Below are 13,813 nucleotides of genomic sequence, written 5' to 3'. Positions count from 1 at the left end.
TCCGTGCCGATATCCCTCAACGGCAGGGTTAACGACGATTACATCGGGCCTGATGTCGAAGTCTTTTTGAAGTCGACGAAAGAAAGAAGACCTCAAGGAACCACGACGCGTCTCGACGCGTCCTCGAGTTGCATTTTATTTTCTTCGTTCGCACACAGTTCGAGGCAGAACAAGATGCGCTCGAACATGTTCAAAAATGGCTGCTCATACTGCTACCAAGAAAAAGAGAGAAAGAAAGAAGAAAAGCAAGCTGGACGAAGAGGGAGAGTGGCAACGAAACACGAGAGCGAGAGATGCATGCGACGACGGATGGAGGGTGAATGGGGAAGGAGATACTAGAGTAGAGATAGAAGGTATGCAACGGTAAGGTCTAGTGGGAAGCGAGCTACCAGGGATTGGAGTCGCGTTTTGAATTGGAAAGCAAAGGAGTCGAAGGGAAGGAACGAAAAGACGCGTAAGAAAATCAAGCGATAATCTTCCTGACGGTCTATGGGAGAGGAAAGAACGAGAAGAGAAAGGTCAGCTGATGTCTGGTACGTCCGGTTGATCTGAGAGACCCTGTTTTCGTCCCTCGAACACCTCGAGCTCACGACGACCCTTCCCGCTCTCCCTCCTTCCCTCTCTCAGCTCAAAGTGCACTCCAAAAACTCACCTTCTTGTCCTTCTTCTCCGAATCCGAGTGCTTGATCCACTCAACCTCCGTCTGGTAACCTCCACCCAACCTATCGTCCTCCTGGAATCCAAGAACGGCCGTCTTGAAGTGCTTTCCAACGGCGGTGATCCTCTTTGCGAGCTCGTCCTGCTCGAACTCGGACTCGGGCTTCGACGGCGAGTGTCGGGTCCAGATAGCGAGACGGTAGAAGGCAGGTCGAGTGGAGAGAATGACACCGGTGATGAGGTCGGAGGTGAAGGAGGAAGGAGCGGGAGCGGCCTCGGAGCCGTCGACGGAGGGAAGGGGAGTCTCGAAGGTCTCTCCGATGGCGGCGAGCATCTGGAGTGAGAGGAAAGGTAGGAGAGAGAGGTTAGGTCGAGAGATCAGAGGAAAGGATGGGGTCGCGGGAAAAGAGGGAGGGAGGGGGGTGAAACGAACGGTGTACAACCACATCTGATCGATGCTGGCCTTGCTCTTGTCCTTGGGGACCTGAACCGACCACTTTCCTCCGTCGTGGTTCGCGTCATCCTCCCAGGCGGGGATGATGCTCTCCTATGAAATCAAGACCCAAACGTCAAAGGTCAGCTTGAGCTCGAAAACAACCTCGAGAAAGCTGAGGAAGACGAACCTTGAAGAGGTAGTAGTTGGCTTTGGGAGGAAGCTGAGAAGGAGGAACGATGTTGTTGTTGAGGCTGAGCGGTAGAAAAGGGACAAAGAGGTAAGCTCGAGTCGCAAGACAGGGAGGTAGAGCTCAAGACGCACCCCCAGAACTCCTCGACGCTGTTGAAGGAGACGACGGGTCGGACGTTGTCCATCCATCCTCCGGCGTGAGGGTTGGGAGCAGGAGGAGCACCTCCAGCGGCCTGTGAATAGAGAGATGACATGAGCTTAGAGTCGATGATGAAAGAGCTTCGCTGCTCGTGCTGAGGAAGCGAGCAGAGTCGAAGCTCAACTGAAGGGAAGGGAAGGAGGGAGAGGTAACGAACAGGAGTAGCAGGAGCAGCCTTGGGAAGGTTCTTGGTGGCAGCCGACTCGTACCAAAGAGTCCAAGGAGAGTAGAGGGGGTGCTGTATAGTCCATGAAAAGCGAAAAGTCAGACGAGGCTCGAACGAACGAGCGAAAGGAGGGAAGGAAGGAAGGGCTGACCTTGACGTTGAAAGAGGAAGCATCATCGAAAACAGTCTTGGGTCCTCCGTCGGTCTCTACATCCCCCTCCTTAGCTCCAGCTGGGAGCTCCTCCTCATCAGGAGCAATGCTAGCAGCCTCGAGAGCGTGGTTGAGAGCGAGCTGAGCGGCGGCGATGGACGACTCTGGCATCGTGACCGAGGGAGGAGCGTCTCCAGAGGTCTCTTCCTCGACGGACGTAGCAGGAGCCTCGACCTCTTGGGTGGTATCCGCTGGAGGAGGAGTCGTAGGAGCAGGGGCTGTAGACATGCTGAGCTAGAGGGGGAGGTGGGTTTGGGGGGTGAGGGGTGGGTTGGAGGGGAGGTCGTGGGTTGAGGAAGGAAGGGGAGGTCGCTCGACTCTCTTTGAAAAGCTCACCCACCTCCTTCCCGACAAGTCGATTATTCTTCCCTCCTCAATATTTCAGTCGAGCCTTCTCTCGCAGAGGCCGGAATACATGAATAAGTCTTGCTTCCAGATTCCTGGTTTTTTTTGGTCGACTTTTCTCGTCCCTCGACGGTCGCCTCGAACTCTTCAGATCGCCTCGCGTCTCTTCCTTTCTTCGAGGCCTTCGGAAGATTTTTGAAGCGTTCTCGTCTTCATTTAAGTTGATCTCAATCTATTCTTTTGGAACTGGTCGAAACTTTGATCAATATCGAGGGATGAACGCGGTTTCCTAGACGACGAAAGGGAACGAACGCGTCGAGCTCCTCTTCGCCTCCTTCCTCCTCCCAACGTCCACCTTTCCCCCAATCCATCTTCGATCTTTTCTTTCAACATGGCACGTGCATCAGCAACACACGACGAGGACGAGGACATCGAGATGGACGTCTCTCCCAAGAAGAAGCAGACTTCGTCCAAGAAGAAGGCTCAAGAGGAGGAGAGCGAGGAGGAGGACGAGCCTGAAGACGGTTCGTTCTCTCTCTCCCTCGTTCTGTCCAATCTTGTATATATCCACCCTCGCGACAACCAAGCTGATCAAATTCTCTTTCCTCTTCGTCTTCCAGGAGAGTTCACCGTGGAGAAGATTCTCAGGGCCGAGCACTCTAAACCTGGAGTCAAGGTGAGCTGTTGATCCCTTTCCTTCCTCCCTCCCCCTTCTTCCTTCTCGTCGTCGCGTCGCGAGAAGCTTACTGTCTCCCTTTCCTTGGGTTTCTCTCTTACGTAGGGATGGTCTTACTTCATCAAGTGGGATGGATACAATGAGAAAACCTGGGAACCCGAGGAAAACGTCGTGTTCGTTCTTCCCTCTTTCCCTTCCTCCCTCCTTCCTCCCTTTGACCTCGATATCTCCCTCCCGACCGTCTTCCTCTTGCCCTCCACTTTTTCATCGCGTCAGGGCACACCCCCTTGTGCTCGTTCTCTATCCCGTATCCCGAATATTTATTGACCTTCACTCTTTGTTCCCTTCGAATCCAGGTCGGAGGAGCTCCTCGACGCCTTCTGGGCTGGCAGGGAAAAGACTCGAGCATCCAAGGTCAAGGGCACCAAGGTCGGACCCCAAAAGGATGTTTCCGCTGCTCCTTCACCTACCAAGAAGAAGGCTCCCGTCTCTTCCTCGTCGTCCAAGAAGGAAACCTCCGTCGTTCCCCCTTCGGCCACGAAGAGGAGGTCGAGCGGACGAGCCGTCGTTGAGGAGGACGAGGAGGAGGAAGAGGAGGAAGCTCCTGTCGCTTCTTCTTCTTCCAAGAAGAGGAAGGCTGTCGAGGTTGAGGAGGAGGAGGAGGAGGAGGAGGAGGAGGAGGAGCCCGTCGAGGAGCCTGAGGTCGAGAAGGAAAAGGAGATCGTCGCCGCTCCCGTCGCGAAGAAGGCCAAAGTCACCGCCGCTGCTACCTCTGCGACGAAGAAGAAGGTCGCCAAGGAGGTCGAGGCTCAAGTCATCTCGGACTCGGACGACGACGACGAGGAAGCAGCACCCACCTCGTCCAAGAAGAAGCCCGCCGCCAAAGCCCTCACCAAGCGAGCTTCCGCCGCCTCCCTCAACAAGAACTCCCCTTCCCCCGCTGCTTCCAAGGCTGTCAAGAACGGAGCTACTCCTCCCATCAAACGAGCCACGGCCGCTACCAACGGGAAGAAGTCCAAGCTCTCCGAGATCCCTGCTGCCGCTTCGAAGGGAGAGGAGGAGGAGGAGGAACTGGTCGAGGAGGAGCAGAACGACGAGAACCTCATGTCGAAGGACCCAGAGTACGCCGACTTGGAGTCTTGGGAAGAGGTCGTAGACAAGGTTGAGACTATTGAGAGGGGTCCTGATGGGAAGGGCTTGGTCGTTTTCATGAAGTTGTGAGTTGCTTTCCTCTCGTCTCTCTTTTTCTCGTCTCCCACTTCCGAACCGAAACTGAACCATTCTCCCAACTTTTTCCCGCTGTTTTTCTTCGACAGGAACGGAGAGGATGTGAGGAAGCGATGCACCCACGATGAGGCCAGGAAGCTGCTTCCCCAGAAGGTTCGTTGTCTTCGTCGCTCTCTGCCTCCCGTTTCGTCGTCCCTTCTTCGTCGCGTCACTGACCTTCTTGTCGTCTCTTAACCAGCTCCTCACTTTCTACGAGGGACACATCCGATTCATAGGTGACAAGCCTAGGCGCTCTCTTTGAGCATCGACCTCTCCGCTCTCGGCTGGTCGAATCGTTGTTCATTCTTAGTCGACCCAATCACCTCGCCCTCGCTCTCCTTCAAACCGCCTCGACGTCCTCCTCTGCTAGTCCCTAGTCTCTTCTTCATCTTCTCCTTTTCAGTTGTGTATCTCTCTGCGTTTGGCTTCGCTTCGTTCCATCTGCCTCTGTCCTTCTCGTTCTCTTTTTTTTTGGGCTCCATCGCGTCTCAGTATTCCCTCCTCCTCTCGTCTAATCTCTTTCTTCTCCCTCGTACCGTACGCTCAGAGTCTGCTTAGTTTTTCGGTGTCGTTCGAAGGGATCGGAATGTGGTGGAGGAACGTTTTCGAATCTCTCTCTCAGCAAACAGCAAAGCAAAACAAAGCGAAACACGAAACGAGTGGTATCAAAAAAACGAAGTCTAGCCGAACATGACTAGACGGAACTAAAGCTAAAAACGAGCGAGATCTCTTCTTCCCTTCTCCTTCTCCTCCTATCCTTCCATACTAACCATCTAGCTCTCTTCAAAGCTCATCCCTCTTGACCTGCGCCGTCGGCGTCGCCTCCCCTCCCGCCAACTCCTCCAAAACAGCCCTCGTCGCCTCGTGTACCCCCTCCGAGATCTCCGACCTCACCTCCTGCACCGCCTCGTACCCATCCACCACCGATCCAACGACAGGATGGTGGGCAGCGAAGGTCTCGAACGCTTCGGACGCTTCCGAGAGGAGGGACGAGACGGTTTCGGTTGCTTGGTCGACGATGTTCCCTGCTGAGGTTGTGGCTGCCTCGAAGGAGGAGGAGAGAGAGGAAGCGGTTTGAGTGGCTTGGTCGAAGATGTGGGAGTCGTCGTTCCCTGCGAGGGTGGTAGCAGCTCCGAAGATGGCTTCCGAGGCGACTTCGACGAATCCTCCGTTGGAGGAGGGAGTCGGCTCGACCGCTGAGGAGGAGGAAGAGGAAGCGACGACGAAGGAAGCAGAGGAGAGAGCGTCGAGGACTTGTAGTTTCCCCTTCTCGAGAATGATCTCGGACGCGTCACCGGCGTCTCCCCAGATGCCTCCAATGCTGAAGAGAGGTTCCTCGTCCTCGTCGTCCTCCGAGAGTCCTCGAGCTTTTCGTTCCTCAGCGTCGGCCTTGAGGATGGCGTTGTTCTTGGTGATCCCGATTCTGTAGACGAAGGGAAGTGAGGCGAGGCGAAGGGAAGTGGGGAAGAGGTCAGTTCGGTTCGAGATTCGAGACGCGTCGACGAACGAAACGCTCTCGTGCCTTCGGTCGACGACGAAGGGGAGGAAAGTCGACGAACCTGGCAGCAAACCCATCCTCCAACTCCTCCACCTCCTCCTTGAACTCCTTCACGAGCTTCTCCATATCCGTCTCGGGCGTCGAGAGGAGAGGGTGCGAGTCCGAAACGGCGTGCTGACGGTAGATATCCTGCCACTCGAGAGCCATCTGAGGGAGCTTGTGGTATCGAGTCCAGTCGGCTACAGTGACGTCGTCGAGCCAGGCGTCTGTGAGTGGGTGGGTGGGAGAGGTGAAGGAAGGGAAGGGAGGAACAGAAGGTCAACGAGGTGGGTTTCGAGCGAGAGAACGAAGCGAGAAAGAAAAGGCTGGAATACGTACAAGGCATTCCGAGCTCAGCAGTAGCCTGCGAAGCAACGTTGTTGACCTTTTCGAACGAGTTTTGAACGATCTCCTCCTCCCTGCAAAGCACGAAATTCAAACCAAGTCAGCTCGACGCGTCTCTCCCTCCATCTCTCCCCTCTCCCTCCCCCATCTTCCTTCTATCCTCCCCAACCCAACCCAGCCCATTCTCTCCAAACCCGATCCCAACCCCAAAAACCCATGCTCAGCTCACTCACCTAGACTCCACCCCTTCCAACCACCCATTCACTCCCTCACTGACCTCCTCGATCTTACCACTAAACCTCTTCCCAGCCTTATCCACCGCAGCCTGAATCTCTGCACCCGTGAGGTTGGCCGACGTTGGACGAGCAAAGAACTTGTCGAGGGACTTGGAGATCTTGTTGGCTTCTCGTTCGAGGAGGGAGATCCACGTTCGGGAGATGGACGGGAAGGCCGAGACGGCTTTGGAGCGGGTGGAGGCGAGCTGAGGTGAGGCAGAAAAAGAGAGGGAAGGGGAAGGAGGGCATGAGTATCGTCAAAAGGCAAAGGGTCGTAAGGAAACGATCGAGGGATGCGAAGGAGTCCGAGATGCGTCGCTCGTTCGACGCGTCTCCAACGAACGAAACAAAAAACGACACGAGCGTACAGATCAATCAATCCCAGTATTCACCTTCTCCAACACAACCCCTTCCTCGTACTCTCCGACCTTCTTGACCTTCCTCTCCCAGTTCTCATGGTCCCTCTCGATCTCGGCTCGTTTCTCCTTGACCTCCTCCTTCTGCCTCTCGAGCCTCTCCCTCTCCTCCTCCTCCGTCTCTCCAGGCTCGACGGGCTCCTCCTCGAAGGCCGAGGCGTGCTTGGGAACCTCAACGTTGGAAGGATCGGAGGAGGACTCGAGCTCGGCGAGGAAGGAGTCGTCTTCTTCGTCGTCTTCCTCCTCCTGGATTGGCTCGACGACGGACGAGGGGGTTGAAGAGGAGGTAGCGGACGATGCGGTGGTGGTGGTAGCGGGAGGAACGACGACTGCGGGGGTGACGACTGGGTGCGAGGCGACCTCCTCCTCGGTGACGGGAGCGGGAACGAACGAGCTGAGCTTCTCCTGGATCTTCTCGAGCATCGTAGGAGGAGGAAGGGGCGTCGAAGGGAAGTACCTGTGGTAGATGGGCGAAGTGACGTTCCCGACGTGGTAGATGATAGGGTTGGCGATCCTCGTGATGGTGTGGACGATGGTGGAAACGACGGGGGAGACTTTGGCGATGACGGGATCGATGTGTTGAGCGAGGTAAGGTCGGTAGACTTTGGAGAGGTAGAGGGAGTGGAGTTTCTGCGAAGCAGGGGTGAGGATGGTTCGGTGGACGTGAGAGGCGTAGCTGCATACGAGGAGGAAGAGCGTGAGTTGGGTTTTGGGAGAAGGAAGGAAAGGAGAAAGAAAAGACACTCACGTCGACGCAACAACTCCTCCCTCGTACCCGTGCTTCTTTACCAACCCGTAGCTCTTCTTCCCCACAGGAACGACCGTCTCCGTCCACTGCTTCCTGCCTTCCTTCCATCCCTTCACAGCCAAAGGTTTCCCTTGCTCCCAAGCCTTCTTTCCTCCCTCCAAAGCCTTCTTGACGAGCTCCCTCCCCTTCTTGCCCACCATCTTGACCCTCTCATCCTCCACGACCTGCTTCCAAACCTTCTCTACCGACTTCTGTGCCTTCTCCAGATGAGGTCTAACGAGATGTTTCCATCTCAACTCGAGCTCGCGAACGTACGGACGAGTGGCTTTGGCGAGTCTGAGCTTGCCGTAGTGCAGTCGAGGAGCGAAGTGAGTTCGGTAGAGTCGGATCCAGCCTCGTTGAACGATCTGGATGTAAGGAGTTGCGAAACGAGATACGGATTGACATTTGGGTTTGACGAAATGGGAGATGGAGTCGATGTGGTGCAGGTGAGGTTGGTAGTAAGGCGAGAGGTAGGATTGGGAGGAGGAGATGAACGAGTTGAGGTGAGGTTGGAGGATAGGTTGGAGCGTAGAGTGGTAACGAGAAGCTGGGTAGCAGATCGTAGACGTCTCTGGTGTGAGGGTAGGGGAGCAGAGGAAGAGCGAAGTGAAGAACCACAGGATTCCAGCTCGGAGGAGGAGGGAGCTCAAGGAGAGGGAAGAGGTCTTGGTCCGTTTCGATTTGGAAGAAGGAGAAGGAAAAGATCGAGGGGAGGGCGTGGTAGTAGTGATCATCTGTAGACGTCGAGTATACGAGGGAGTAGGGTGGTGTGGTAGAGGAAGAAGAATAGAGGAGGAAGGAAGGGAACGTCATCAGCTCGTGTCAAAGCTCGTCTCCTCTCCTTCCTTCCTTCTCTCTCCCAATCCAATCTCAAAGAAGAGAAGAAAAGCTGACCTTGTTCTTGCCAGTAGGAGGAAGTGTTCCGTTCTTGTTGCTGTTGGCTGGAACAGTAGGTCCCTTCTATAGAGAACGAACGCAGAGCAAAGAGAAGAGACCCAGGTCAACAGGGGGTTTCGTCCATCTTCCTCCCTTCCTCCTCTTCCTCTCTACTTCTTGCTGAAACTCACATAGAACTTGGGATCCGCTACAGGAGCAGCAGGTTTGGGAGCTGCGAGATGCGGCTTGCCGGATGGTTTGGGAGCCATGGCAGCGAGAAGAAGGAAGGGGAGTGTCGAAAGGAGGAAGGTGAGGGTTTGGGAGGAGGAAGGTCGAGACAGGTCCGTTTTCGGTTCGTTTCTCCTTCTCATGCAAAAATAAGCCCGAATGAGAAAGTTGTCGAAAGTTGGGTCGTGATATCAAAGGGAGTCGAAAAGGTAGCAGGGGTTGAGAACTTGGAGCCCAAAAAAGAAGAAATGCAAGGTGCTATTTACTGAACGAACAAAGCGAGAGAGAGGGAGAGAGCAGAGCGAAGAAGAGGGTGCCGCGTGAATCTCGAGATGGCAAAGAAGAACATCTAGAAATGAGTGGATGAGGAAAGAAAGCTAGATATGAAGGGCAGAGGCCACTGGCAGAAGGCGAGAGAGGCGATCAAAGGAGGGTCGTCTTGACGATCGCACCGCATACTTCGTAGGGGTCGATGCTGATTGAAGTGGGAGTGGGTGATGGTAGGGCGAAGATGACGGCGATGTAGGTGAGGTAGGAGTCGGAAGAGATGGGTTATGACGGGGGAGGGACGAGGGAGAGGGAAGACAGGGCGGGAGGAACGAGTGGGGAGAAGGAAACGAAGGTCAGCCTTTCCGTCTTTGTCGACAGATCGTTCAACCAATGAGAACGAAAGAAAAGAAGAACGAACTTGGAAGCAGGTCGTCGATCCTCGAGCTGAAGAAGGAAACGATGCGAAGAAGAACGAACACCATGGTCAGGGCGCGTCGAGTCTTCCTCGAACGAGAGTATCGCCACTCACGTATCCGTATCCCTGAGCGGCGACGTGTCGAGGGATTCGAATGGACGCTCCTCGGTCGGCGACTCCCCAGGAGAAAGCGGAGATGTGAGCAGTCTGGAGACAGAAAAAGAAGGGAGGACGGTCAGCTCGAGTTGGCGAGGACGGGGGCGAGAGAGAACGAACCTCGTGCTTTCCAGAGAGACGAAGCTCGTTGTCGGTTCCGTAGAGAGCGATGTGATCCACTGAATGGATAGGAAGAAACAGAGAATCAGCGTCGAGGTCGAGGTCTCAGCGCAGAAGGAAGAGAAAAGGACGCACTGTGCTTGACCTCGAGCTTAGCGATAGCAGCCTCGATGGCCTTCATTCCTCCAGGCGCTCGCATCTCCTTGGTCGAGTAGTTGGTGTGGCATCCAGCTCCGTTCCAGTCTCCGTCCTTGATGATCTTGGGGTGGAAGGTGACCTATCAAGCGGAGGAATCGAACGAAACCCAGTCAGCTCGAGATCGCTCTACCGACGCGTCTGACGAGAATGAACCTTGATTCCCCACTCCTCAGCACATCTGATGAGAAGGAACCGAGCCATCCAGAGGTGGTCTCCCACTGCAAAGTCGAAAAGAAAGGCGTCAGCGGTGAACTCGAAGAAAGACCGAACAAGAGAGAAGAGGAAACGACAACGCACTGGAGATACCCTCGCAAGGTCCAACCTGGAACTCCCACTGAGAAGCCATAACCTCAGCGTTGATACCAGCAATCTCGACTCCAGCGTAGAGGCAAGCTCGCTTCAGTGGAGAAAGGTCGAACGAGGAAGAGGTCAGCATCGGAGGACGCGTTGGACAAGGAGAGAACAAGACTCACGTAATGAGCCTCGATCAGATCTCGAGCGAAGACCTTCCCCTGCCCGACTCCACAGTAGTAGGCTCCCTGAGGAGCAGGGAATCCTCCCTTGGGCCATGCAAGAGGCCATCCATCGGCGTCGAGGAGACTGTACTCCTGCTCTAGTCCGAACCAAGGGACGTACTGAGAACAAGGAGAGGAGATTCAGGTCAGCTCAGAGCTCTCGTCCTTTGATCCTCCTCGATATCTACGTACCTCTTTAGCAGCCTCCATAGCCTTGTTGGCATGGAATCGGTGGTTCGTTCGGTTGGGAGTACCGTCCGAGTTGTAGGTCTCGCAGCTAGTTCAAAAAAAGAGAGCTCAAGTTCAGCTTCGAACCAAGCTCGAGGATTCGAAGAAGAGTGACGTACAGAACGAGGATGTTGTCTCCTCCTCTGTAGGGGTCCTTGAAGATGGTGACGGGTCGAACTGAACAGCGGGAGAAGAAGGAGGTGAAGCAAGAGGGAGGGGTCAGCGGCCAATCTCTCTCAAGCGGGTTCGTCCGCCGCTGCAGGAGATAGCAAGAGGTCCAAAACTCACGATAGACGTCGGAATCGTGTCCGGGAGCTTGCTCGGTTGAGGATCCGTCAAAGTTCCATTCTGTGGGAAGAAAATCGAAGGGGAAGGAAGCGAGATCAGCGAAAGGGGAGAGGAGGGGAGAGGAGGCGTGAAGGGGTCGAGGATGGGAAGCCCGAGGATGGAGCGAGAACTCACCTTTGAGCTCAGCTACAGACTTGACTGGAGCGTCTACGGTCGTCTGAAGAGCCAGAGAAGGTAAGGTGGGAGTTTCAGCTCGAGAAAACCTTCCCAGCAACGAGAGAGAGGAAGGATCCATTCGCAACCGGTCCGAGGCAGCAGCGCCTCCCTCGTCCTCCTTCACACTGCATCCACCAGAGAAGAAGAGATTTCGAGATACTCACGGTCTTGCACCTCAGTCCACCAGTACCGTCGATCCAGATGTACTTTGAGGGAGAAGGAGAGGAAACGAACGGGTCCAATCAGCATTCAGCCATCTTGACTCTCTTATCTTCCCCAGCCTCTCGTCCCCTCCTCCCTCTTCCTCTCTCTCCCTGAACTCACCTCTGCCATGATCTTTCCACCTTGATCGAGTTTCAGGTAGGGAGCGAGGAGGGCGGGGTTGTGAACAGTCGACATGGTGTTGAAAGAAGTGAGGAGGAAGGGAAGGGAAGGGAAGGGAGGGGAGGGGAGGAAGAGGTTGGAGGGGAACGGAAGCTCGAGCGACGAGCCTCTCCTTTCTTCCTTCAGGCCGCAGCTCCGAGGCAATTTTATATAGTCGTAAAGTCACAGCCACCAGAAAGCTCTTCTTCTCCTCAAGTCACCAGCTCTACGCTCTGCGCATCATATATAAATCGCTCAAAGAAGGGCTGAGAGACGACGACACGCGAGGGGATCAGCGCCTCGTCGAGGGATGGACTCGGATGCAGACCTTTGTTGCGTCGCACAAGCAATTCATATATTTCTGAGAATCTTCTCGTGCTCAAATTTGAGCCTCTGTCTTTCTCTACCTTCGAAAGGAAGCGAATTTCCGATCAGGTTCAGCCTGCGACGCGTCTTGATTTTATTTCTGTGCGCTCGAACTCTCCTCCCCTCCCTTCTCCCTCTTCTCCCCTCAACCAACCGTGTCCGCTACCACTTCCTTCCCCTCCTCTCGCACTCGATCAAGAACTCAACAAGACAAAGGAGCTCCACCTCTCAGGTCCAACAAAAAAGTCAAGCTCGAGACCGTCAAACCAAAGCCCCTCCCTCCTCCCCCTCCTCTTCTCCTCCCCCTGCGAAAAACGTCGTTCCCTCGCCCAAGAAGAAGCCAACTGTAGCGAAACCGAAGAAGCCAGTCGAGCAGCCTCCTCAGGAGGTCGAGACGGCCGTCGAAGAGGAGTACTCCGACCACGATTCAGGAGACGAGGACGAGACATGGCCGACGGAATCGTCGACGACCTCGAACGCTCTGCTAGGAATGGTTCCGACTTGAAGGAAGAAGAGAGAGAGATTAAGCGGATACACAAGTCTTGCTGGGGTGGGTGCGGCGGAGATAGCAGTGACGAGGGAAGGGATGGGAGCTACTGAGCTTGTCGAGAGGAGGGAGGGAGGGAGGAGAATCCAGCTCGCTCGTGTAGACCAAGTATAGAAGCTACTGCTTGCGATGTGGATGTGACTTCGTTGTGGGCTCCTCAGTCAGCTCCTATTGAGATCTGAGCGAGAAGCTAGAGAGGGAAGGACGAGGAGAAAGTCGGGAAAGATCTTTCGACGGACGGGAGACGTGTGATTTGGCGTAACCTCATAGACATATCCAAGAAGGCGACAGGTTGGTTCACGACGAAGCTAGATTCGAGGGTCGCGTTTAAGCGGTCTCTCCTCCGGCGACGGTGAGCTGTGAGAAACGAGGAAGGGAGAGGGGACAGGTCAGCGACGAGGTCGAGAAAGAAAGGAGGGAAGAAGTGTACTGACGAGATCAGAGTCTCCGGCGTCCAAGATGGTCATGGTTCCGACCCTGAAGAGCTTACCAGCAGCAGTTCCGAGAGTGACGTTGGTTCCCTCGTACCTGAGAGAGCAAGAAGAAGAAGAGGATGGGAGAGAGGTCAGCTCGAGCTCAACGGCGAGAGGAGTCTCGAGCTCATCCCCTCGCGAAGCTCTTCGACCCAGAGTGGGACGGAGAGCATCGGGGGTCTGGCTCGGGACTACGACGAGAGGGGAGGGAGGGAGGGAGGGGAGGAGGAGGGGAGGGGAGGGGAGGGGAGGAGAGACAAAGGACGAACCTGTGGACGGCAGTCTTGGAAAGCATGGCGTAGTACTCGATCTCGGCCCTTCGGAGAGGGGGAGTGTTCTTGGCGAGCAAGACAAGCTTGGCTAATATATAGCAACGACGAGGAAGGGAGAACGAGAACGACGAGGGAAGGCGGAAGGGTCAGTTGGGGGAGTTGGATGACCTTCGCAGCGCAGAACGCTCCAGTCTCCTTTTTTAGTTTTGTATGGGTGTGCAACAGCTTCGAGGACAAGCTCTCTCCTCCACCTCCCAAAGGGAGGTTTCGCAGGAGTGAGAAAGCTCTAGGGCATACAATCCGATCGAATCAACAGGCGTCGACCCGACTCGGAAGGCGTTGACGAGAAGGGGAGGAGGGAGAAGGGAGGAGTCGAGGTGAGAAGAGTTTTGACGCACCCTTTCCGGACCTCATGGCCTTGAGGGCGGACTTGTATCCGAGAGTGTACTTTCCGGACTTAACAACAAGCTGGAGCCTAAGAAGAACGAGGGAGGAGGGTGGTTAGGTTAGGAAGGGAGGGGAAAGGAGACGGGAGGAGGAGAAGGGAAGGAGGAGGAAGGGAAGGGACCAACCTGGAGTTGATGTTCTCGGAGGACTTGGTCGCCTTGGATTTCTTAGTAGGAGCCATTTTCTGGAGAGAGGGGAAGGAGGAGGGTTAGCTGGTGAGCAAGAGGGAAAGGTGAGGAGCGAAGGAGCTCACTGGAAGGTTTCTTGCTGAAGTGACTGTCGAGGGGAGAAGGGCCACAGAGGCCAGGGCTGAAGGAAATCTTGAAA

The 13,813-nt window shown here is 55.1% G+C and overlaps 5 protein-coding genes across 5 annotated transcripts; 1 reads left to right on the top strand and 4 right to left on the bottom strand.

The window, feature by feature from the left end:
* Window positions 1-189: 189 nt before the first annotated feature.
* Window positions 190-2,149, bottom strand: BDY24DRAFT_403367 (eukaryotic translation initiation factor 4E). The gene is made up of 7 exons (XM_076642358.1): window positions 1,799-2,149; window positions 1,639-1,719; window positions 1,415-1,515; window positions 1,281-1,344; window positions 1,091-1,204; window positions 653-991; window positions 190-487 (listed from the first exon to the last, which is right to left on the bottom strand). Exons 1-7 carry the CDS (start codon window positions 2,084-2,086, stop codon window positions 464-466), a joined length of 1,011 nt encoding a protein of 336 aa, XP_076492576.1. The 5' UTR covers window positions 2,087-2,149; the 3' UTR covers window positions 190-463.
* Window positions 2,150-2,551: 402 nt separating this feature from the next.
* On the top strand, window positions 2,552-4,721 carry BDY24DRAFT_219885 (uncharacterized protein). Its single transcript, XM_076636556.1, has 6 exons — window positions 2,552-2,727; window positions 2,824-2,879; window positions 2,985-3,052; window positions 3,236-4,096; window positions 4,196-4,259; window positions 4,345-4,721. The coding sequence occupies exons 1-6, from the start codon at window positions 2,595-2,597 to the stop codon at window positions 4,405-4,407; spliced, it is 1,245 nt and encodes a 414-aa protein (XP_076492575.1). The 5' UTR covers window positions 2,552-2,594; the 3' UTR covers window positions 4,408-4,721.
* BDY24DRAFT_219945 (uncharacterized protein) lies at window positions 4,703-8,327 on the bottom strand. The gene is made up of 6 exons (XM_076636557.1): window positions 7,467-8,327; window positions 6,695-7,394; window positions 6,261-6,508; window positions 6,022-6,101; window positions 5,705-5,909; window positions 4,703-5,568 (listed from the first exon to the last, which is right to left on the bottom strand). Exons 1-6 carry the CDS (start codon window positions 8,240-8,242, stop codon window positions 4,929-4,931), a joined length of 2,649 nt encoding a protein of 882 aa, XP_076492574.1. The 5' UTR covers window positions 8,243-8,327; the 3' UTR covers window positions 4,703-4,928.
* A 376-nt stretch (window positions 8,328-8,703) lies between these two features.
* GLN1 (glutamate--ammonia ligase) lies at window positions 8,704-11,485 on the bottom strand. The gene is made up of 14 exons (XM_076637967.1): window positions 11,343-11,485; window positions 11,183-11,224; window positions 10,977-11,019; window positions 10,803-10,862; window positions 10,634-10,691; window positions 10,479-10,563; window positions 10,245-10,406; window positions 10,069-10,168; window positions 9,925-9,989; window positions 9,709-9,850; window positions 9,574-9,632; window positions 9,412-9,504; window positions 9,301-9,326; window positions 8,704-9,087 (listed from the first exon to the last, which is right to left on the bottom strand). Exons 1-14 carry the CDS (start codon window positions 11,415-11,417, stop codon window positions 9,036-9,038), a joined length of 1,062 nt encoding a protein of 353 aa, XP_076492573.1. The 5' UTR covers window positions 11,418-11,485; the 3' UTR covers window positions 8,704-9,035.
* Window positions 11,486-12,546: 1,061 nt separating this feature from the next.
* On the bottom strand, window positions 12,547-13,768 carry RPL30 (60S ribosomal protein eL30 RPL30). The gene is made up of 6 exons (XM_076642357.1): window positions 13,740-13,768; window positions 13,612-13,670; window positions 13,438-13,514; window positions 13,037-13,127; window positions 12,729-12,822; window positions 12,547-12,651 (listed from the first exon to the last, which is right to left on the bottom strand). Exons 2-6 carry the CDS (start codon window positions 13,665-13,667, stop codon window positions 12,622-12,624), a joined length of 348 nt encoding a protein of 115 aa, XP_076492572.1. The 5' UTR covers window positions 13,668-13,670; window positions 13,740-13,768; the 3' UTR covers window positions 12,547-12,621.
* Between the last annotated feature and the right edge of the window lie 45 nt (window positions 13,769-13,813).

Source organism: Mrakia frigida (assembly GCF_051309035.1).
Source record: "Mrakia frigida strain ATCC 22029 unplaced genomic scaffold BDY24scaffold_45, whole genome shotgun sequence".
Taxonomy (NCBI): Eukaryota; Fungi; Basidiomycota; class Tremellomycetes; order Cystofilobasidiales; family Mrakiaceae; genus Mrakia; species Mrakia frigida.
Note: the sequence above shows the minus strand (reverse complement) of the source record. Positions and strands in the feature narration are given on the sequence as shown.